The sequence below is a fragment of the Leucoraja erinacea genome, chromosome 26 (assembly GCF_028641065.1).
Source record: "Leucoraja erinacea ecotype New England chromosome 26, Leri_hhj_1, whole genome shotgun sequence".
In the NCBI taxonomy this organism is placed as follows: Eukaryota; Metazoa; Chordata; class Chondrichthyes; order Rajiformes; family Rajidae; genus Leucoraja; species Leucoraja erinaceus.
Window position 1 is genome coordinate 24,981,122 of NC_073402.1, and position 24,205 is coordinate 25,005,326.

Sequence of the window (24,205 nt, forward strand, 5' to 3'; positions counted from 1 at the left end):
ATGAAAGCCTGATCTACACTGAGGATCTCAAAGCTAAAATAGCATTTACAAAATTCATATTTTACAAATACCATCTGATCCCTGAAATATAGTGTGTCCTTAGGCAGCTAAACTCCATGCTCCATGCTTAGGTTTTGATATTTTATTTCAATGAGGGTACATTGAGGAGGGGTATTAATTGGAACCCATATGTTTGTATTATATCCCTTCTAGTGGTTTGTACATTTGAGTGATTTACCAGGCCATTTCAGTATTTAGTTAAGAGATGCATTGTTGGTAGGTATGGAGTAATGTAGGTGTGATGCATTAAAAGTATGTGGTTTGCACCCTTAAAAGTCATCGGTAAACTAGGTTCCCTTTTGGTTTTAATGGTACCGATAACGTTATTGTCATTATTCCTAAAATCCAAATATGCTTAATTAACTGGTTAAATTCCTCATATAGTGTAGTCCTTTGGTTTGCTAATTCAGTGAACTACTGCAGTTCTACATTGTCATGCATTGTGTCTCCAATGTGTACCATCGACAAGAAGTTGTACAGTAATTTACCAAGGCTGTTTTGAATGCACTGTCTCAATTTAGGATCTCAAACATCAAAATGAGAAAGAACAAGTACATGGGCAGATGATTTCAATGTTCCCCTCTTATCACAAGCCACCTTGATTAGGAAATAAACTGACATCCCCTTATTGTCTCGTCACAAGCTCAAAGTCCTGGAACTTCGTATCTAACTCGTATCATTCCTTCATAAGAGCGCAGTACCAACACCATATAGACAATAATCCTGGCTTTACGATGAAATTCTCATCATATATAAGCGATGTTTAAATGTATTTGTGTAGGTCATGTCTCCCATGGTTTGTTCATTACTCAAAAATATAAAGTCATATAATTTTAAGCAAAACGGAAGCTGTGCAATACACTAAAACTGTACCAGCTGTTTGTAAAGGCAATGCCATTACAATGTCTTTCCTTGCTGTCCTATTTTTAATGGAATCTTCCATTACCTTTCAGGCAGAACATTAAAAATATCATAAACGCTAAATATTCTTCAATGGGGTATAGCAATTTATTGTTCAACCCTTATTGTCTTCGAACTGTGGTGGTAGTTAATAATTACCCAAATTAGTGGGGGTGAAGTTATGGTGAACCTGTTAAATTTTACACGGGCCTGCTGGAATTACAAATCTTGAATTAAAAGGCTAGCTTTTAATTCCAGATTTATTTAATTATTTGAATTTAAATTTTCCAGCTGCCAAAAATAATTTGAACTTCAATCTTGGAAGGCTAGCCCAGATAGAAACATATAAACATAGAAATTACGTGCAGGAGTAGGCCATTCGGCCCTTCGAGCCTGCACCGCCATTCAATATGATCATGGCTGATTATCCAACTCAGTATCCCGTACCTGCCTTCTCTCCACACCCTCTGATCCCCTTAGCCACAAGGGCCACATCTAACTCCCTCTTAAATATAGCCAATGAACTGACCTCGACTACCCTCTGTGGCAGAGAGTTCCAGAGATTCACCACTCTCTGTGTGAAAAAAAGTTCTTCTCATCTTCGTTTTAAAGGATTTCCCCCTTATCCTTAAGCTGTGACCCCTTGTCCTGGACTTCCCCAACATCGGGAGCAATCTTCCTGCATCTAGCCTGTCCAACCCCCTAAGAATTTTGTAAGTTTCTATAAGATCCCCTCTCAATCTCCTAAATTCTAGAGAGTATAAACCAAGTCTATCCAGTCTTTTCTTCATAAGACAGTCCTGACATCCCAGGAATCAGTCTGGTGAACCTTCTCTGCACTCCCTCTATGGCAATAATGCCCTTCCTCAGATTTGGAGACCAAAACTGTACGCAATACTCCAGGTGTGGTCTCACCAAGACCATGTACAACTGCAGTAGAACCTCCCTGCTCCTATACTCAAATCCTTTTACTATGAAAGCTAACATACCATTCACTTTCTTCACTGCCTGCTGCACCTGCATGCCTACTTTCAATGACTGGTGTACCATGACACCCAGGTCTCGCATGCATCGCCCCTTTTCCTAGTCTGCCACCACGGCAGGGTTCAGTTCCTGGGAACAGTTCGTAACCCAAACAGTTCACAAGTCACAAATGCGGCCGCAAACATAATTCCCCATATGGCAGAAGATGCTTGCAGCAGCTGACAAATCCATATCACTAAGTCTCCCAAAAGCTTTTCTCTATTTACGGGCTGTACATACTTAAGGCGTCCATAAGCCAAGCAGGACGTGCAACTTTGGGAGGGTTTTGGGAGACAACTAGTGGGAACAGATTTACTTTGCTGGCTCATTTGTGGTTTTTGAAGAAAAAATAGTTATACAGCTATATTTAAGAGGGAGTTAGATGTGGCCCTTGTGGCTAAGGGGATCAGGGGGTATGGAGAGAAGGCAGGTACGGGATAATGAGTTGGATGATCAGCCATGATCATATTGAATGGCGGTGCAGGCTCGAAGGGCCGAATGGCCTACTCCTCCACCTAATTTCTATGTTTCTATGTAGAAACAGGCCCATCTGCCCAAACCGTCCGTGCCAACAAAGTTGCCTACCTGAGCTAGTCCAATTTGCCTGCATTTGGTCCATATCCTGCTAAATACCATTCCTAAATACCTGTTCAAATGTCTGTTCAAAATTGTAACATCCCAACTCCTGTATTTAGTGCTCCGACCGATAGGGCAAAATTCATTTGAAGGCGTTTACTATCTTGTTTATCTAAATTGTAACAAAACTGTTCACTCAACCTTTTCTGTGAAGGGAACAATCTCCAGTCTTTCTCTGTGCCTTAACCCTTTTCTGCAATATCTCAAAATTATTTGTAACCTTCCCGTAATGTGAGGCTTAAAATTGGATGTAAGGTTGCATTTGTGGCTGAGCAAATATTACATAAAAATTCAACTTAATATCTTTGCTTTTGAACCATACTTATCAAATTGCAGGATCCTACCTACTTTTTCTCATGTGATTTGTTTCCTAGTTTGCCCTGCCATCTTCAAAGGTTTGTGCAAAAATATTTTCGTACACTCTTTAGAAAATAACCATTTAGTTTAAATCATTTATTTTAAATGTCATTGTTCCATTTTGAGACATAGACAATAAAACACTGTAAATAATTGAAATGCTGAACTGGACCTTTATGTGAAAATGTTTCATTTTACTTTTCTCTGGCACATGATCTACGTCTTGCTATTTGTGCTTGAGGTCTATCATTATTTTCCTCACTGTTTTCTCCACCTGCTTGTCATTTTTAAACTTTGTAACTGCCTTTTTACTTCCTTGTCATCAATATTAAGCACAAAGGTAGTGGTTCTGGCATGGTGGAGAGTACCCTCTATGACTCGCTGCAGTCTTAGAAATGCCTGATAATCATTACCGTTTCCTGCATCTAATGATCCATGTGGCCATTGCTCTTTAGTCTAATGGATGTGAATTTTGTTGATGTAGGTGTTCCACATTGTTGTAATCAACTTTGACTATTATGCCAATCAACGATCAAATGAGCAAAGCACTGTTTATCAAATGATTGCTGACTGTCCTGATCTAGTAATCCCCAAATCCAAGTGTCCTTTCATTTTTTGTCATAGGTTATCATATTTAGCAGTTTCCCAGATAAGGGGTGTTGCTTCCTTTGTGATGGAATTCTGAATTGTGTGGAATAGGAACAACAATCTTTGGAAGTGCCTGCACATATTGAGAACAAAGTAAAGAATATGAGCCCTCCAATTTTGTGAAGAGTTAGTGAGCATTTTATGTAGTTCTGGATATAAAGAGCGCAGAATTGATTAACCAGAATAACTCCAGGAGTGAGGGATTTCAATGCATGAATAGACTGGAGATTGAGCGGGAACGTAATGGGTATTCAAAGTTGTCAAAGGTAAGATAGGATGGACCTATTGACGGAAGAGTCAAAAGGGCCAAGCACCAGAGGAGTTAGAATAATGATTGATAAAAGAACCTGAAGTTTTAAAAACATTTTTTTGCCATGTCAGGAAATGTAATGCGCTGTCAGGGATTTGTAGTGGAGACAAATTCAGCTGCAGCATTTAAAACTGAGTACCTGAAAGGAAATAATTTCAGTGAAATAGAACTTGATGTATTGCTCTTGCAGAGCTGGTATAGGCTTGAAGTGTTGATAACCTGTTTGCATGCTACAAATGTTAAGTGCAAAAGCAAGGGAGTTATGCCTAACCTTTTAAGAGTTCTGAATGGGTCAAAACGAAGGTGTTGTGTACACTGTTGGGCATCCACTAGGATGTGAAGGTCACAGAGTATGCAGCGGAAGCTTCAAGAATACTTCTAAGCATGAATGTGAATTTAGGGTTGATCTGCATGGAATAAAGGAAGTTTTGGGGATATTTAGCAAAGGTGTACAAGCTTATGGAGCGCAAGAAATCACAGATGCTGCTGGAATCTTGAACAAAGTGCTGGAGGAACAATATCCAACACTATTATTTATTCCTGAGATGTTGGCACGTTTAGCACAACTGGTGGATTTTTCCCCCCATTGACAAGGGTAGCAGTAACACCTTCTGGAACAGCTAGTCCATGTGGAGAAATTACTGTTACACAGTATGTTGGGCAATATTTTGGTCAGTTGTTTAAAGAGCAGAGACATGAATATGGATAGAAAGGGTAGAGTGGTTGAATAGAGTGGACACGGAGAGGAGTTTTCCACTAGTTCAAGAATCTAGGACCGGAGGCCATAGCCTCAGAACAAAAGGACGTACCTTTAGAAAGGAGATAAGGAGGAATTTCTTTAGTCCGTGGGTGGTGAATCTGTGGAATTCATTGCCACACACGGCAGTGGAAGCCAAGTCAAGGGATATTTTTAAGGCGGAGATTGACAGATTCTTCATTGGTACGCATGTCAGGAATTACGGGGAGAAGGCAGGAGAATGGGGTTGAGAGGGAAAAATAGATCACCCATGATTGAATGGCGGAATAGACTTGATGGGCTGAATGGCCTAATTTTGCTCCCATCAGTTATGAATGGAGAGGAAAGTTGTTAGGACCATATTAATAACCAATTAACGGTAAGGGAGCTCGAGTGTTCCCCAATGGGACAAGCCGTATCAAAAGGCACAAGCTGTCTCAAAGGTTCCAAACATATTCTAGAGTGATCTAAAACTAGCCAGAATCGTTATCACATTACACCCCCAGGAAGTATAATAAAAAAAACACTTTTCAATCAATGCTGTAATAAAAAAAGGTTCTTGCATTTAAATCTAGGTACTCGTCTGCCCCTTCCCCTCACTAAACCAGAGTTCAGTTACAGGACAGACATGTTATCATTACATGGGAGAAGGGGCTAAATGTTCTCCTGTTCCCATAGCACCAGTAACTAGTGTGACTATAACCCAATATAAATAAACAGAGGTTGGTTCTTTAGTGCTCTGCAGACAGTTGCAACATCAAAGCACAGTGCCTCCCCTTCCTCCACATGGTAAACTAACTTCCACTGCTGCAGCACCTTTCTGGCCACTTTGTAGGAGTATCCTCAGCCAAAATAAAGAGGTACTAGTGTAGGTAGACAAAAATGCAGGAGAAACTCAGCGGGTCAGGCAGCATCTGTGAGGGGAAAAGGACAGATGATCTTTTGGATTGGGACCTTCGGACTGACAGAGTAGAGGGAGATAGGGTGAAGTGAGAGGAAGCGGTGGGACAAGAACTGGCATGTGATAAGCAGATTCAGGTGAGGAGAGATTGATTGGCAGTGGAGGGAGATGGCTGGATCTAAATCCTGGAGCTCCCATTCCAAATATTCTGTGGAGGAGCCTTTACAGAACAATGGCAGCGATTCACCGTCAGTATCTTGAGGGAATTTGCCTATGAGCAATATATGCTGGCCTTGGCAGTGATATCCAGATTGGGCACTGTCTGGGTTTACAATCATTTGGTTGTAAATGAGCCTGGGTTTCACCTGTTGTATGATCTGCTACCCAAAATGGACATTCAATATATTGTTTTCTGGTGTTTTAAATCTCCAACAATCCTCCGGGTCTCCACTCCTGATCTCCAATGAATAAAAACGTGTATTTTGTAGACTATAGTTTTGTCTGCTATTTGCCTGCCTGCTGTTCTTCAGTGGATTTGTAAAATTATGGTAGAATATTCTTGGGTTCACCATGGATAATTTTGTGTAGGTGCTGGCAATATGTTCTATTATTTTCCATAGAATTAAAGGTTTGGATGTTATGGTGCTTGCACTGCACAAGAGTCTTGAAGTTATTTTGTAGTAGTATTTTGAGATTAGATCAAGGATGTATGTGGTCAGATGCATAGGATGCTAGATATTTTTTATTGTATTTTCTGAGGAGAAAAATGATTGGAGAGAGAAAACACATTATCAAGTGGTCAAACCTGGCAGTTTATATGCTTTCTGCATATAGTCATGGAGGTTGGAGACTGATGGGGAAGTCAGTTGTACTTAGTAAATCCTAAAAATGCCTTCAGTACACATTTGTGGTTTCAGGAAGATAAATGCTTAAAAAGCAGAAATATGATTTTTAAAGGCTTACTTTTTTCTCAAATCTAATCTTTCAGTTGGCCAGCAATATATGTAATCAGCAGTCACGGGAGCTGATGAAAGAATGATAATCTAAAAAACAACCCCATATAACAAGCAGTATAAGAACTTGCACAAATCCTTAACATTTGTCATAATCTGGTTGGAGGTCTTGACATTTTGACCTAATAGTAGATAGAATCTTAATATTTTTAATGAAATATTTCAATAGGTATGTTAGTTTAAAATATATCAACTGGCCATTTGCTAGGTAAGTCATTAAATTTGAGCGAGCTTATTGGTCACAATAATGTGATGTCACACTATGTTGAAAATCACAATAAACAGCACCGCTTTTGGTTTTGAAAATCTGTTTTGCCATAGCAATGCATTAACGTGCACACTTAAGTGATGAAAGATAGATATCAATGTCAGGAGGATTATAGCAGCGCTGATATTTGCACTAAAACCTGTTATTCATCACTTTGCTACTTTTACCTGTGTTGATGTTGAAAGGTAGTCTTTTTACATAATGTTAAATGTTTCTGTAATTATTTCATTGATTTAATTGAAATACATGAATGACAATATGTTGTAGGTAGTAAAATTTTATATATTTAACAAGTACTCAAATCAATAATGTATCAACCTATCTACCCCCCCCCCCCCCTCCCCCCATTCCTCAAGCCATGGTTCAACTGTCAGCTTTGCAATCCTGGTTTTTAATAAATAGCTGGGATCCTCCAGATAAATCTCTTGTGGCAATGCCCTGTATTCACTGTAGATTAAACAAAGACAATTAGATATCTGCATTGGAATTAAATTGGAATCTCGACCACATGAATTAATTAAAAACAATTGGCCAGATCTGAAATAATTTAGTGGTCATTCTGTTCATTTTCTAATGTATAATATTATTCATAATAGATTACTTGTTTAATGTAATTTGACTATAGAAATTACAATCCCAGTTAAAATTTATAAAATTGATGTGGAGAAAATGCCAGAATAGAATAAATATATTAATGAAGCTCAGTAATGCTGCTAAGACTGAAGAAATGTCTCGACCCGAAAGGTTGCCCATTCCTTCTCTCCAGAGATGCTGCCTTTCCCACCGAGTTACTCTAGCTTTTTGTCTTCAAGGAAAAATCATCATTTATTATATTTATTTGTGGTATGTGGGAGTTGTAGCATTTGCATTTATTGTACAACCTAATTGTCTTCAGTGGGACTTCAGTAGTTTGGGTGGGGTGTTTTATTAATATTCTTTTTTTGATCTGAATGTCATTGGCAAGGTTAGCATTTATTGACCATCCTTAACTGCTCTTGAGAAGGTGGTAGCGAATCGCCTTTTGAATTGTTTCAATCCTTCCGGTGGAGGTATTTTATTAGCTTTGGGTCAAATCCATGATAGGTGATATTTCCAAGACAGGAAGGTCTGTATTTTGGGAGGGAACTTGCAAATGATGCTGTTGCCATGTGCCGCTATCGCAAGGTTGCAATCCTGGGGTACATTTACCCCCAGTGGTACATTTCGCCTACCCAGGGGATAAATTTGTTGATTCTGGATTTGTACATATTTTTTCTCATTGACTGACTATGTTTGGTTCTGGTATAATGTCTGGTATTCTGGTAACATCTGTTCATCATTAGTTGTTCACAATAAGTAAAATAACATTGTTATGTGCTATTAAAGTTGCCAGGGGTAAACGGGATGAAAAAGATTGGGAACCCCTGCTCTATAGTGATAAACATTGTGGCGTTAGGAGGTGCTGTTGGAGTAACTCCAATGCATTTTGTGCATGGTAGACTTGCAGCGAGTGTGCATCAGTGATGAAGGGAATGATGTTCAGAGTTGGTATGAATTAGACAGACTGTCCTATATGGTACAGCTTGAGATTTATTTGAGATTTACTCTTTCAGGCAAGTGGAGTGTATTCTGTCACATCCCTGATTTGTATCGTGTAAAGGATTTGGAATGTCAGAAGCTAGATCTCACCCAGTCTATGTACAACCTGCTCTTGTAGCCACAGTGGCTAGTACAGTTGAGTTTTTCATTGAACAATGGTAATATGATTAAATGTCAAACATAGGTGGTTAGACTCTGTTTGAAATGGTAATTGCTGGCATTTTTATGCTGTGATTGTTTCTCGTCACATCAGTGTTGTTGCATTCAGACAAGGATTACTTAGTTTTTAAAAGATTTGCAAATGGTATTGAACTTTGTACAAACTTCCACATTTCTGACCTGATGAGAGGTGGGGCCTCTTGTTCCTCAGGGCAGTAACATCAGGCCAACAACAACTTTTTCCTTTTGTATGAAGTACATTTCCAACCACAGCAGTTTTTTTTTTGATGCCCAGTAATGACTATTTTGCCAAAGTGGCTTGATGGCACACTCTATCAAATGTAACCTTGTGTCAAGAACATTCAGTCTTACCTTACCTGTGGTATTTGGCTCTGGTCCATATTTAGACATAATTGTGATAAAATCCATAGTGAAGTGGGTTTAGTAAGTTCTAGAGAGCCAGTGTTTAGTAAACTGAGATGTTATCTGGTCCCTTAAATTTTGGTGTATCTGATGTTCTTAAACATTGACGGGAATGTAAGTTGACAGACTGGCATCTGTGATGGTGGTGATGTTAGGAGGAAGCTGAGATGGATTCTTTGATAGTATTGGCTGAATATGGTTATGAATGTTTCAGCCTTCAGCATTTTGGGCCCTTCCAACATTGTGGATGGAGATGACCTTGGAGCCATTGCCTCCTAAAAGTTTTAAAACCACCATTCATGACTGATGCGATGTAATGAGATTGCAGAGCTAACAATCACTTTCCTTATAAATGTGTTCAACAAAATCAGATTTGCCTATTGTAAGCTAGAAAGTCGGGTTTTTATGGTGACAGTTGGGAAGTTGCAGGCCATACTCAAAGGGTATATGGTTAATGTAGGAGATAATGATAAAAGCAAGAACCAGCCTCCAAACTAGTTTCAAATGTGAGTTATATTCAGTATTTGAATTGGAAATTGCAATTCTCTGTAATTTCTTGCATTCTTCGGGAGAGCTGTTAACAAGCCAAGCTGTGATAGATATCTGAAGAACGGTCTCGACCCAAAACGTTGCCTATCTCCTTCGCTCCATAGATGCTGCCTCACCCGCTGAGTTTCCATCATTTTTGTCTACCTGTGATAGGATGCTTTCTACGGTGCATCTGTAGAAGTTAATAAGAATTGTTGGAGGAATGTCAAACTTCCTTAGACTTCTGAGGAAGTAGAGGCATTAGTGTGCTTTCTTGACAGTAGGTAGCTTCGATGTGGTTGGTTGACGACAAATGGTTGGTGATGTTTACGCACAGGAGCTTGAAGCTCTTGATCATCTCCATTTTGGCACTATTGATGCAGACTGGAGCGTGTACTGAAGTCACTAAGTGTCTCCTTTATCTAACTGACATTGAGGGAGAGGTTGTTGCCTTGACACCATGTTACTAAGCTCTTTATCTCGTTTTGATATGATATGATATGATATGCCATTTATTGTCACTATACATGCACAGTGAAATTGAAAGCTGCTCGTACTCAGTGCATACATATAATTTAGTACAAAAAAACAAGAAACAGAAAACAGAAGGGGGGGGGGGGGGGGGGGGGGGGGATAGGTGCACAATTCTGCGGTGCTATATACATATATACAGATGGAAGTCCGGGTGTTGGGCTGTGAAGTCAGTGCATGTGTGAATTTGAATTAAGAGTAGTTATAATTTTCGGAAAGCAACTATCATTGAGCGAAAGCCAGCCCATTGCAGCGATGCCCACTGCAAACTTGCACCTAGAGTTGGAGCAGAATTTGGCAGCATAGTTGAGAGCGTATGTTGTATAATAAGGGGCTTAGAACACATTCTTGCAGAGCACCAGTGTTGAGAATTATTGGGGAGAATATTTTGTCGCATATCCTCGCTGATTGTGCTCTATGGGTGAGGAAGTCAAACATCCAAGACTACAGAATGTATAAATTTGCATGTGCATTATGGCTAAATTGCTCCAAAGCATAAAATACTTTTATTGTTCAAAGGTTCAAAGGTCTTTTATTGTCACATGTACCAATTAAGGTACAGTGATATGCGAATTACCATCACTTGCAATAATTACCACATGCTTGTGCTAATTCACAGATTGTTGCAATTAAATGTTAGAAGAGCTTTTCTGAATCATTAAGAAGTGTTTTGCTGCAGGAAATCTACAGATCAGCACAGCTTTGACTTTGCGAAATAATTACACAACAAAATTGGACATTGGATTGCCTAATTGTTTGCAACCGATTCACTTATTTAGGTTTAGGTGTTTTGTTTACAAAACCAAAAATCTTTATTGCAGTTCCATGAAAATATTACAGACTTCATCTCATATCCAATACTGGGGTTAGTGTCTTTTTGATTTTCATACTTTACATTTGTTTTGATTTTTTGATGAATACACTTTTAATATCCAACTGGTGGCTCATTTTGAACAACATTTAAGGAAATAATGTTGGAAGTCTGAAAGCAAAGCAACAGAATATACCAATCTGCTAAAAAAAAATTATAAAGGTGAATTATAACATTTAGTGATCCATGTCTAAAATCCCATAATATTTTAAGATTCAAATTATCCTCTGTAATATTTTTAGTAATTAATTGAAAAAAACTTTTTTTTAAATTGGCAAATAGATTAACTTCTTGTATTGCATATCTAACACATATTTTGAATCAATGGTAGCTACGGGACAGATTGTTCAGGTCTGAATTACTTCTGCCTTGTATAATTATAGTTTTGTTTGGACAAAGATAATGTGTGCATGTGTAGGATAGAAAAATACTGCAGTATCCTGCTACTATAAAACACTGTTTAAGTTTTGATTTATAAAACAAAATTTGAAATTAGTTCACAGATCTGCCAAAAAGGCAAGTGTGTATTGGTTTGGAATCCATGATTAATATTTGGTGATGTTAATGGGTAATTGACATTTTCGAAAAATCTTGCTTTTAAATCCCTTATGAGATTAAAAGTTGATTGTTATTGTATGCATGTGGTATGCTATTGATTGTGTTTTTATTGTCCTGCTGTAAATAGCTGGTCAGCGCTAATTAGCTGGGCATCGATCTACAGTAAGTTAAAATACTGTAGAAGTATTAAAAGTGTTAAATTTATAATTGGATCCCAGAGATATCACAGATATGCAAGATTTACTAATATCCCCAGGCTCAGTAACTCATTCAATGTTGAATGTTTATGTAATACTAATGACACAAATTAATTTTGCTTCCTGAAGAACACAATAAACTCAAAAAAAACTTTTAATGAAAATATTGTAATCTCTTCAAAAGTTATTTCAGAAATCTTGGCTGTATCTCCAAGTTCTTTTGGTGAGGCATATTGAACTTCAACTGCATTCTGTTTAATTTCTTGATTTTGTTTTTCTTTCCAGTTATTAAAAAATTATTCATGGCGAGTAGAGAGCCAAAATACAACTTGGTGCGTGAATTGGGACGTGGCAGTTATGGTGTAGTATATGAAGCAGTGGTGACAAAGACTGGAGCACGGGTAGCGGTGAAGAAAATTCGGTGCCATGCACCCGAGAATGTGGAGCTGGCCTTGCGAGAATTTTGGGCATTAAGTAGCATCAAGACAATTCATCCTAATGTGATCCATCTAGAGGAGTGCATTTTGCAAAAAGATGGGGTGCTACAAAAGATGACTCATGGATCATCTTCTTCACACTATTTAAAGGTAAAATATTGCACTGGTCTTTTAATAATGGTGTGCCAAATGGGAATTGATTCAAAATATATGCTGATTGTTCATGTTTAGTTCTTTAATTAAACAATTCTATAAAATCATGGTGGATATTTTGCCATTTTCTCCGGAGATGCTGCCTGACCTGCTGAGTTACTCCAATATTTTGTATCAATCTTTCGTATAATACAGAATCTGCAGTTTCTTTTTATTACATTATAGGTATTTTGCATCAATGCCACTTTTTCATCATCAACCCCATAATATCCCAATTCCCTTTATCTTAAAAACAAATCAATTACCTGATAATTTGGCTTGTATTGAGGATGATGCTTTTTATGTTTGGGTGTAATTCCAAAGTTTACATTTTAAAGTAATTGTGATATTATTAAGTGACATTTTCAGAAAAATATCACTATTTAAACTAGTTTTGAATACGTGTAATAGATGAGTATCATTTTAACAAATGAATATTGCAGCATTTTAATTTACACTGTGGACAAAAATGTAATTCTTATTTGTAAGTTTATATTGTTTGCGATAGGGGCAGATTATTTTAGACAAACTATTTTTGTTTACTTTTAAAGCTGGTGGAGACGTCACTGAAAGGGGAACTAAGCTTTGATTCCAGGAGCTCATACTACCTCTGGCTTGTAATGGATTTCTGTGATGGTGGAGATATGAATGAATATCTACTTTCGCGAAAACCAAACCGTCGGACCAACATTAGTTTCATGCTGCAGCTCAGCAGTGCCTTGGCTTTTTTGCACAAAAATCAAATTGTGCACCGGGACCTGAAGCCAGATAATATATTGATCACTGAAACCAAATCGGAAGCTGAAGGAGCAGGTCCTATTCTAAAAGTGGCAGACTTTGGTCTAAGTAAAGTGTGCTCAGGTTTGGGAACAGATCAAAAGGAACCGGTTAATGTTAACAGGTGCTGGCTTTCTACAGCTTGTGGGTCAGATTTTTATATGGCACCTGAAGTTTGGGAAGGTCATTACACAGCTAAAGCAGACATCTTTGCACTGGGCGTCATCATTTGGGCCATGTTGGAGAGGATTACCTTTATAGATTCGGAGACTAAGAAAGAACTATTAGGAAGCTATGTACGTCAGGGGTCAGTGATTGTGCCCCTTGGTGAAGCACTGTTGTTAAATCCCAAGATGGAGCTCAACATTCCTGTGAAGAAAAAGTCTATGAGCGCTGGAATGAGACAGCTAATCAAGGAAATGCTAGCAACAAATCCACAAGATCGACCTGATGCTTTTGAACTAGAACTGAGGATATGTAAAATCACATGCAGAGAGTGCAGCCGGACTGCGTAAGTCTGAGTGCATGTGAAAATAACTTGTATTGAACTTTACCAGATGTTTTTAAATTGCCAGTAAATTTTGTTTTTTTGCCAAGCCCGTGCCCGAAAGCGTACATTGAAATAGTTAGCTGAGATTTTATTATGCAGTTCTAAAAATGCTGCTGTTTTTTGGTACCCACATTTTGAAAGCAACCGCACTACTGTTACTTTGTCAGGTCTCATTTGACAAATTATTTCAACCCGTCTTTGTCCCTTGACCTTACAAGTCATTTATTGAATGTGTAATTGCTGAAGAGTGTAATGTGATGTATGCAATACTTTATTTTGGGGGGGGGATGTTCTTTGGGGAATTTAGTAGACTTTTATTTTTGTAGAATATCTGAGATGTCTCAAGATCATTATTTTTCACAAGTTCACTTTCTTTTCCCCTTTGGCTTATTTGTGTATTTATCTTTTCCACCATACCACCTTGACAGAAACCACTTGACTGAGCAGACTTAAATCAAATCCAAAATGGTACTTTATGCCAAAAATCATTTTAAAATCCCAAAGTATTTTAAATAAACTTTATTTTTTATTATTTTTTGGGGTTTTTCCTCTGTCCCATTCTTTTCCACACTCTTGAAAACTGACACCCACCTAATCCATCACAGGTTCCTTTTGTTAGTGATGCCAGGTTTTCAGTGATTGGTTGCCATTGGTGCAATTTTCTATGTTAAAGTGATCTCTACTTGGGAAGTCTTTGGCATGACTGACCATACTAAAGAAAACGTGCATTGATCTATATCCTGACTTAGCTTAGATGAGATGATGACACTTTACCCCCATTGTATTTTTGTAACTAATGATGTAATTGGTATATTTACCAACAAAACGTGTACGCACATGTTGATTCTGGGTGGTGTCTGATTTTTTGTGTGTAATCCTTGCACGTGAGAGACAAAGTCAAACGTGAGTTGTATGGATTAACATAACACAGGATACGGGAAGAGTTTACACAAGAGTAATGCTGATATTTTCTCCTCAAATGAAATTGTAGAATTATTTAAAGGTGTTTTATTTGGAAGCATCTGACTATTCTATTAACACTTCAATGTCATTGCCATGTTGCTGTATTAAGAGCAGTGTACATTGGGAATCCATAGGTCAAAGCAAGCTACTTACAAAGGACGATGGCCATGATAATGATATAATGAATTACTTTAGACTAGTTAAAAACATTCAAGGCACTATCTTAAGTGGGTTACCTTTCTACTGAAAACACAAGTGTATTAAACTATATAAAGTTTACTGTGAAATTTGTAAGATTGTGTAATTTATTCTAAATGTAATATGTACAAATAAAGTTATGAAAACATAATCCTGCATTAATGGTTTCCTAATCAAAATGCACAGTTGGCTGACTAAGAATTTTGGCCAGTTCATTTATTGGGAGTCATTTTTCTAGAAGCTTGTTTGTTTGAGGCCAAAAGGAAACAATTGATCCTAGGCAAATTGGGTGAAGGTGCCTAATGGGGTGGATGGGTCTGCTCCATAAAAACACGTATGCACCTAAATATCATACTGAATCTGCTGCGCCACTTTGAGCTGTTGTGCGCCAAAGGTTTCCAGGAGTCGGTGTAGATATTGCCTTTTTTTGAGGCTTTCAGTGGATCTTTGAATTATTTTCGTCCATCCACCTAGTAGTTTCTTCCTATGACAGACATAGGTGCAGAGTGTTTGTTTCAGGAATTGATGACAGGCATACAAATTTCATAGTCTGTCCAATAAATCTTATGGTCCTAGTCCATAGCTCTCTAAGAGTAGCAACACAAGTAGATAAAAGATGGTATATAGTCTATCTGCCATCATAGGTTGGGGGATTGAGTATAAGAACTTTGGTTAGGTGGCATTTGGGGTATTGTGTGCATTTCTGGTTGCACATTACGGGAAGGATGTGGAGGCTTTGGAGAGGGTGCAGAAGAGGTTTTCCAGGATGCTGTCTGGATTAGTGGATTTTAGCAATAAGGACGAACTTGAATTGTTTTCTTTGGAGTGTCGGAGGCTAAGTGGAGACCTAATTGAAATTCATAAAATTTTGAGTCATGACTAGGGTAACTTGTTTCCCATGGTGAAAATGTCAAAAAGAGCGTAGCTATAAATCCAACAAAGAATGTTTAAAGATGATGTACAGGGCACGTTTCCCCCCCCCCCCCCCCCCATTGTGGTAGGTGCTTTGAACACAGTGGTGGAAGCAGATGTGAATGATGATGGGGGTGTGTGTGGTTTTAAGATAAACGCATATAAATATGCAGTGAATTCAGGGATATGGAGCATGTGCAGGCAGAAGATACTTGTTTAGAAAAGCATCATGATTGGCACAGACATCACAGGCCAAAAGCCTGTTCCCGTGCTCTACTGTTTTGTAACATAGCCGCCACTGAGCATAACTATGGCTTGAATACTGAGTAAATTGGCCAAGTAGAGGACATAGATGTTAGTTTTATTATCTTTCCAGTGAACTTCATGGGTTTAAAGTGTTGGGAATTCAAATTCGCTATATTTAAAACACTGGAAAGACCCAAAGCCCTGGACCCCCGCATCCCCCCCCCCCCACCCAAAACCACCCCTCCCCCCCACACACACCCTCCCTCATCTCCCATCCCCCGTATCCCCCCCCCCCCCCCTCCCCCTCCCCCCCCCCCCCCCCCTCCGCCCCCTCTCCCCCCCCCCCCCCGCTCCCCCCCCCCACGCTCCCCCTCCTCCCGCTCCGCCTCCTCCCCCCTCCCCCACCCCCCTCCTGATGTAAAGTCTGCAGGCCGCGGTTGGAGCTATCCCAGGCAAGGGATTGGCTTCGATATTAAGTCCGCGTCCCCGCGCTGTGGCCCAAGGTCAGTTCGAGGAGGCCTTCAGCTCCATCAATTGGTCGGCCGCAAAGCAACTGGAGACCCGACCCGGAAACATCGCGCGTCCGTCAAGGTAAGAAACTGAAAATAAAAGTTTCCCCCGACCTCTCCCCCTTCCCCCACATAAAACAAACCGGAGAACATTTACACAAACTTACAAAACGCACTAAAAAAAATTTTAAGGGCGAAAAAAAACAACAGACCTTACTTGAGGTAAGTTACTGGTTAGCCTTCTAGATGAATCTAGTTTGCATACTAACAGCATCTTCCAGCAAATGTCTTGTCCTGCTTATGATAAATTCAACTGAAGAGTACTGAGCAAAGCAGAAAGAAATTTACCAGTAAACTCTGCAACCTCTGCCATTGGAAATAAGTGAAAACAAAACACAATGCTAAGTGCATTCTTCACATTTGGAAAGAAAAAAAGTTGAAGCGTATATCTGAAAGTAGTTTATAAGATTAGAAAAGGGGATCTTGTGAAGAAAAAGTTAAAACAACATAATTAACATTTCCCAAAAAGTGAATTTGCAAGTCGAATTGGTAGTAAGGAAGGCAAATGCAATGCTAGCATTTATTCCGAGAGGACTAGAATATAAAAACAGGAATATAAAGCTCAGGCTTTATAAGGCACTGGTCAGACTTTTTTTCGAGCATTGTGAGCAGTTTCGGGCTATATATCTGAGAAAGGATGTGCTGGCTTGGAGAGGGTCCAGAGGAGGTTTACGAGAATTATCCTAGGAATGATTGGGTTAACATATGACGGCACTGGGCCTGTACTTGCTGGAGTACAGAAGGATGAGGGGGTACCTCATTGAAACATACCGAATAGTGAAAGGCCTGGGGAGAATGACTGTGGAGAGGATGTTTCCACTAGTGGGAGATTCTAGGACCAGTCAGAATAAAAGGACATACTTTGAGAAAAGAGATGAGAAGGAAATTCTTTAGTCAAAAGTGAATCTGTGGAATTCATTACTGTATCCGGATGTGGAGGCCAAGTCAATGGATATTTAAAAGGCGGAGATTGACAGATTATTGATTACTATGGGTGTCGGGTTATGGGGAGATGGCATGAGAATGGGGTTGAGAGGGAAAGGTAGATCAGCCATGATTGAATGGTGGAATGGACTTGATGGACCGAATGTCCTAATTCTGCTCCCAGAACGTATGAACTTAGCTGACTATATAGTGGCAAGATGTCTAAGATCATATATGTGAAAGAAAGTGCTCCAAGTATCTAAAGGGGGCCTGAGAACCTTGAGGGGAATTGGTGACCTTGGTCTCATGTGGGGGGGAAAAAAGAGGTTATAATTATGAAAATATCACCTATTAAAAAAGAGGCTCTGGAGAGTGGGTTTGTGATGATTTTATGGAAATGTTTTTTTTAACTAATTTGCACAAATGTATTGCCTAGTAAAGCAAAATGCACTGATTTGTAGAATTTGTAATCTAGAAACTGTAATTTGTGTTTGTGTTCCACATGAGCCTCCTTCCGAACCCAATTTAATCTAACCCTACCTGCTTATTTTCTTTTCTCCCTTGTGTCCATGAAAGCAGATTTAATAATAGCTTTCAAAAATGTATCGAATAAATGATTGGAGGGCAGGGTACTTTTGAAGACTGATTCACTAATTGCATTCAAAAGGGAATTCTTTGAGTACGTAAAATTCTGTGGAATACCTCACTTACAGCATTAATCAGCGGTTTCTTTTACTAACCATATCAGCTAAAAAATCCTTTGAATTTTCCGGGTAAATAACTGAGGATTTCCTTTCAATGGACCTATTAGTGCGTAACTAGAATATATGGTAGAGCCAAAGGTACGTGTCATAGCTCACAGAGAATTGCAGAGTGGATTGTAATTTTGCAAGTGCTTTTCTGGCCCCAAAGCCCTGACAATGCAATTTGGTTTGAGTTAATGAAACGAATGCAAAGTCTAAATCAGCCAGGAATTAAATGACTAACCGAGTACTGTATTGTTATTTGACTTATCCAACCTAAATATACTCATGTAAAAATGGGTACATGTTTACACAGTGTAAAAGATTAGCTTGATTGTTGCATCAAATGCAATTGGGCTCTTGGATTTGAATGACCCAATTGGAGGATGTCTAGCTGATATATTAACCAGACACAATCTGCTCGTTTATTTTTTTATGTACCACTGAACGGAAACCCCATATTAGGTGAAGCTTTATTGATCTATAATGACCACTGGGGAATCAGTTAGTCTTAAGTACTCATGGAATGACGTACGGCAGTGATTTGTTTATTTGGAAATGAACTGCCAAAGGTTGCAATGTGTAGTCTGGTTAAAGACGTTCTGAAGATGAAAATTATGAGGAAGTACATCACATCCACTCTTCAATTAGGGAGGTTATAACTAGACAAAAAATAATGAGTGTCTCTAAAATTTGTTGGGAATTTGGGAGGAACTTATTTTCTGGAGAGTAGGAATTTTCTATGACATAACTATCACAGGGAATAATTAAGGCAAATGGAATGTAGGTGTTTGTGGGGGGGGGGGGGGGGGGGGGGGTTGGGGGGAGGGGGGGCTGGGGGGGGGGGGGGGCCGATGCATCAGAGGGGCGGGGAAGATAGACACAAAATGTTGGAGTAACTCAGCAGGTCAGGCAGCATCTCTGGATAGAAGGAATGGGTGACTTTTCGAGTCGAGACCGTTCTTCAGTCTGAGGATGTGTCTCAACCTGAAACATCACCCATTCCTTCTATCCAGAGGTTCTGCCTGTCCCGCTGAGTTGCTCCAGCATTTTGTGCCTATCTTACATTTTGTATGTAGCTTTGTCAACCATTGCTGGCCCATCTGGCAGCGCTCCATTCACTTGACTAGCGTCACTCGCCCTCATTAAGTTAGTATGATGCTTTTTCTATTTGAGATTTCTTGACTTACATAGGTTAAATCTAATGGTAAATAAAAATAATTTAAGCACAAAAGTAAAATAAAAGCCATTGGCACCTGATGCCAGAAGGTACAGGATGGTCTGTGGACATGGTTTTACTTTGTCATCCACTATCTAATCCCAATTCTCAGACTGTTCAGTTTAACAAACAGCAGAACTGAGGCCAATAGGACATTGGGAGCCACACAGCTGCAAAGGATGAATGCAATTGTAAGCAATCTATGCGTTGTGTGCACCAGTCTATGGGGTTCCCAAGCCTTAATAGATTGGGGTCTTAAGAATTGGCCCAATTCAAGTGAATTAACTCATAAGTGATAGGTGCAGAATTAGGCCATTCGGCCCATCAAGTCTACTCTGCCATTCAATCATGGCTGATCTATCTCTCCCTCTTAACCCTAATCTCCTGCCTCCTCCCCATAGCTCCCCCTAACACCCCTGCACTGTGGACTCCATGTACCTGCAGTACTTAAAAATGTAGAATGCAGAACTGCTTTACCCAAAGCAACTCTAGAAAAGAAGCCTGAAGACAGGGAGGAAATAATTGGCTCCACCTCCTCCCAATCTGGCTAAACCACAGCTCCCTGTTCTGTTGATAATGAAACCACTACCAACTGTAAGTTACACACAGACAGTCAATGAACCTGGCGTATTTTAAATGTTGCATTTCAGCTCCTGACCAATCTTAAATGCCGAAACTACTATTTCCAAACTCGAACGCATTTCCTGGTTGTGCTGCAGCATTAACTATCGAATGAGTGAATTTCCTTCCGTCAGGAGATTTTAAACTGGAAAAGAACCTGAATCTTATGAAGCCTAAACTATTGAGCCAAGATGTCTAACAAAGTTTGCTAGCTAAGGTGGAAAGTTATCACAAGTTAAAAAGACTGGCCTAAAGAGGATTTGACTGGACGCGAATGAGTGTATTACAGATGTAAGCGAATGAGCCAGCATCTTTCTACTTTGGCAGAGGTCGCTAAACTTCATGGATTTTGATTGTAAAGGACCATGTAATAAAGTGAATAACTTGAAGCAGAGTATACTCTTCAAAGATGGGGCGGGGGAAGGAAAATAACATTAGGGAAATTATCTAGGTAATGGTTTGGGAATAAAGATTTGCCATTTTAACTTTAAGACATGTGTCCCAATCTGACGCTAATCCTACAACTGGTGGAACGAGATCATAAAATAGACCATCTATTAGATTTAGGGCTTTCTTTGAAGTGGAAGATGTATCTCTTTGGAAGGTATATGTGTTTTCCCTGTTTGGAAGTTTACAAGGCTTTAATACTTTAATTATATCCTCCTCCTGGCTTTACTGGGAGGGCTGGGAAAGGCAGGCAAAGGAGTCTTGTTTAGGTTTCTCAATCATGCAGTTACCTGAATAGTTCCTCAGCTGGATACAATGTGATTGTGCAAGAAAGGCCATGTTGCCTGAAGCAAAATAGATCAAGGGTTGCATTGTTTAGACAGCGTCAGGTAGGTTATATAAAAATAGTAGCTTCAGCTATTACACTAGTTTAGACAGGATGGAAGGGAGTTAAAAATGCAGACGTTCAATAATTACCTGTATCCCCATATCTCAAAAGCCAAATTATCTACTTTTTACCCTGAGGTTAGTCCATTCTGTGTTAAATGTAAAATTTCTGAAGCCTCTCTTATCCATATGTATTGGTCATGCCCCAGCCTTAACAAGTTCTGGCTAGAAGTCTTTCATACATTATCTCAGGTGTTAAACATCAAATTGGAACCAAAGCCTCTAATCGCTCTTTTTGGGGTCACTGGTGAGGAGGTTAGATTAACTGCAGAGAAACGTCGCACTATATCTTTTGCTTCTCTTCTGGTTCGACGAACAATCCTGCTCAGGTGGACGGAACCTACCCCGCCCACTCATACACAATGGCTGACAGATATTATGTCCTGCCTAAAGCTCGAGAAAATTAGGTACTCACTTCAACATTCAAATGGAAGGTTTCAGAAAGCGTGGGGACCTTTTTTAAATGCATTCCAGACTTTGTAAACGCTTGATCATCAAGTACAGTTTAACATTAACAGTCTACCCATTCATTTATCGGGGATTATTGCTGTGACAGGCTGATATTTGCAAATGCTCACTGGCAGTGACTGGGGAGGGATTATTTTTGGTATCTTATTTTTCTTTTATTGTCGTTTTCTTGTTATATGTTGGCATAAGTTGTTTTTTATTTATTCTTTTCGTACACTCTGTAACAAATGGACAACTTTGCACCTTGTTATGTCTTGAAAACTAAATTAAAAGATTTTGATTTAAAAAAAGTAATTACCTGTTGTATACCAATTATGCGTACTTGTGCATGATTTCATACAGCAGGACTATTTGAATATCAAATTTAAAAATATGGATGGTTGAGATCATTAACGATTTTAAATAGTGTGAAACGTTTTGTGCATTTTTCATGGAGAGCTAAGCTGTTTTTAGGGCTAAGCCCTGCTTGGCCTTTCAGTGTCTGCGATCTGATAAATGATCGTGCTTGGCTATTTTGTATTTTCATGATCATATTGTGGAATCATATTGTTATCAATTCAGTTTTCAGATGGATATGTTTAATTCTGGGATAGAAGTTGTCCTGTTTTCCTCGTACTTGTATCAATGGACAGAAAATCTATCCTATAATTTCAGGAGCAGAATTTCTTGGATGGATATTGATGTGTGTTTCAGTTTTTGTTTGGGCAGTGGAGGCGGTAACCCTTTAATTCTTTCTGATATCCTTCTGATATTTATTCTTCACCCGGCACTGCACACAAATATCTGCCGTCTATTTCTCACTATTGCTAGCGATCCTGCTTGAAGGTCTTAATTTTGTTTGACTCCTTGGAGGAGTGGGGCAAGTCAATGCGCAAGAAATCTAGTTGTAATTTTGTGGCCATCGTTGTAAGTGGAAGCCTTGTTGAATGACCTCTTTTTCAGCCATTTCAACTGCAAGTTTGTGAAATATGTTCATAAGTTCTAGGAGCAGAATAAGGCCATTTGGCCCATCAAGTCTACCCCACCATTCAATCATGGCTGGTCTATCTTTCCCTCTCCACCGTATTCTCCTACCTTCTCCCCATAACCCCCAGATACCCTTACTAATTAAATGTAGTAGTTGTTCTTCAGACAATGGGTTAGGAGTGGAGGAAAGAAGTGTTTGTAGTGGTGAGTGCGAGTCCACCATACTTTAGCAACGTTGCTCAGAGTGGATCAGAGTATAAACTGAAAACGTGACCCGTATCATTCCTTTTAAAGGAATTGTTAGCATTTTTTTTGCCCATCTCTAATTGCCCTAAGAAACTGGATGCAATAACTACAAATCTACCTCGTACAAATCTTCCTACAGTTCTGAGCACAGAGTTCCAGACTCTGGCCCAGTGACGTTGAAGGGACGGTGCTAGATTTTACTATCAGGAGGACCACGACTTGGAATTAAACTGCAGGTGGTTGTGCACCCTCGTGCTTGGTGCTGTAGTCCTCCCTGCTCTTTGTGGTCGTGAATATTGAAAAGGTTGCCCGGGGAGACCAGTTGAGTAACAGCGGTGCATTTCTTTTTGATGATTTCTAAATTAAATAAATTGTCAGAGCACACTTGGAGCATTGGGCTGTAAGAAGTTAACATTTAAGGGCACGTCCACTGTATGAGCTAATTCAAGAGCTCTCCTGAGTTTAAAAAAAAAAAATTAAACTCGTGGTAAGCACGTAGAATGTAGGTAGCGGGTACGTCGGAGCTCGGAAAGTCTCTTAGCGGCTCGTAACACTTAACGGCAGGTACTCGGGAAACGCGGTAAGCTCGGGAAGATTCGTGAAGATTTTTTAACATGTTGAAAAATGTCCACAAGAGTCCCGAGTACCGTCGAGCGGCTATTACCGTAATTCTCCGAGTCTGAATCGGGGGGGGAAACTCGGGAGAATTAGCTCGTACAGTGGGACAGCCCCTTTGGCTTGCTGCTCTATAAACTGATTGGCATGATGGACAATATTTATTATCTATTGTGGAAGGACCAGAGATGTGGGATAACTAAATTGTAGTACTCTAATTGGGCTTAAAGGTAAATTTAATTTGCCATTGACAAAAGGGACCTCTATTTGAAAACATGAGAGTGATGGGAATTGGCAAGGCAAGAGATTGCAGAAGCAGTGTTACTTAAAAGAAAGTGCATGTATATAGATGACTGGTATAGCAGCAGGCTTCCTGTGTTTTGTATTTGGCAAATTAAATGTTAAACAAGCACAGGGAAGTCAAACCATGAATGCAGTGTTAGCAACCTCAAGAATGAGTTTGAATTTGGGAAATGATCTGGGTTGGAGGCTGCACATGCCTGAATCTTGAGCCCAAAAAAACCCCACAAAGTGCTGGAGGAACACAGCAGATCAAGCAGAATCATTGGTGAGAATGGATGGACAACATTTTGGCTTTGAAGAAGAGCCTTCACCTGAAACATTGCCTGTCCATTCTCTCCACAAATTATCTGTGTTGTAATTTTGGTGGAATATTTAATATTCAATATTTAATGTTCAATATTTAAAAGGAATTAAAATAGTAGGGAGGAAAAATATTTACTGGATCTTGGGTATTGAAACGGGTTCAGTGCTTGAAGCAAAATGATGAGAGAGTTAGATAGAGCTCTTAAAAAATAGTGGAGTCAGGGGGGGGGGGGGGGGATATGGGGAGAAGACAGGAACGGGGTACTGGTTATGGATGATCAACCATGATCACAGTGAATGGTGGTGCTGGCTTGAAGGGCCGAATGGCGTACTGAGCACCTATTGTCTATTGCCTTTGTTTA

The 24,205-nt window shown here is 39.4% G+C and overlaps 1 protein-coding gene across 2 annotated transcripts in view; it reads left to right on the forward strand.

Annotated features, from left to right (window-relative positions):
• Window positions 1-24,205, forward strand: part of pdik1l (PDLIM1 interacting kinase 1 like) — a 30,125-nt gene that overhangs the window by 2,784 nt on the left and 3,136 nt on the right. The window contains exons 1-3 of one of the 2 annotated variants that reach the window (XM_055656465.1): window positions 6,937-7,037; window positions 11,983-12,284; window positions 12,878-13,614. In XM_055656465.1, coding sequence (XP_055512440.1) covers window positions 7,028-7,037; window positions 11,983-12,284; window positions 12,878-13,614 — 1,049 coding nt within the window. In that variant the 5' untranslated portion in view covers window positions 6,937-7,027. Of the gene's footprint in view, window positions 1-6,936; window positions 7,038-11,982; window positions 12,285-12,877; window positions 14,966-24,205 lie in introns of those variants that run through there. The other variant, XM_055656467.1, reaches the window with a different exon arrangement.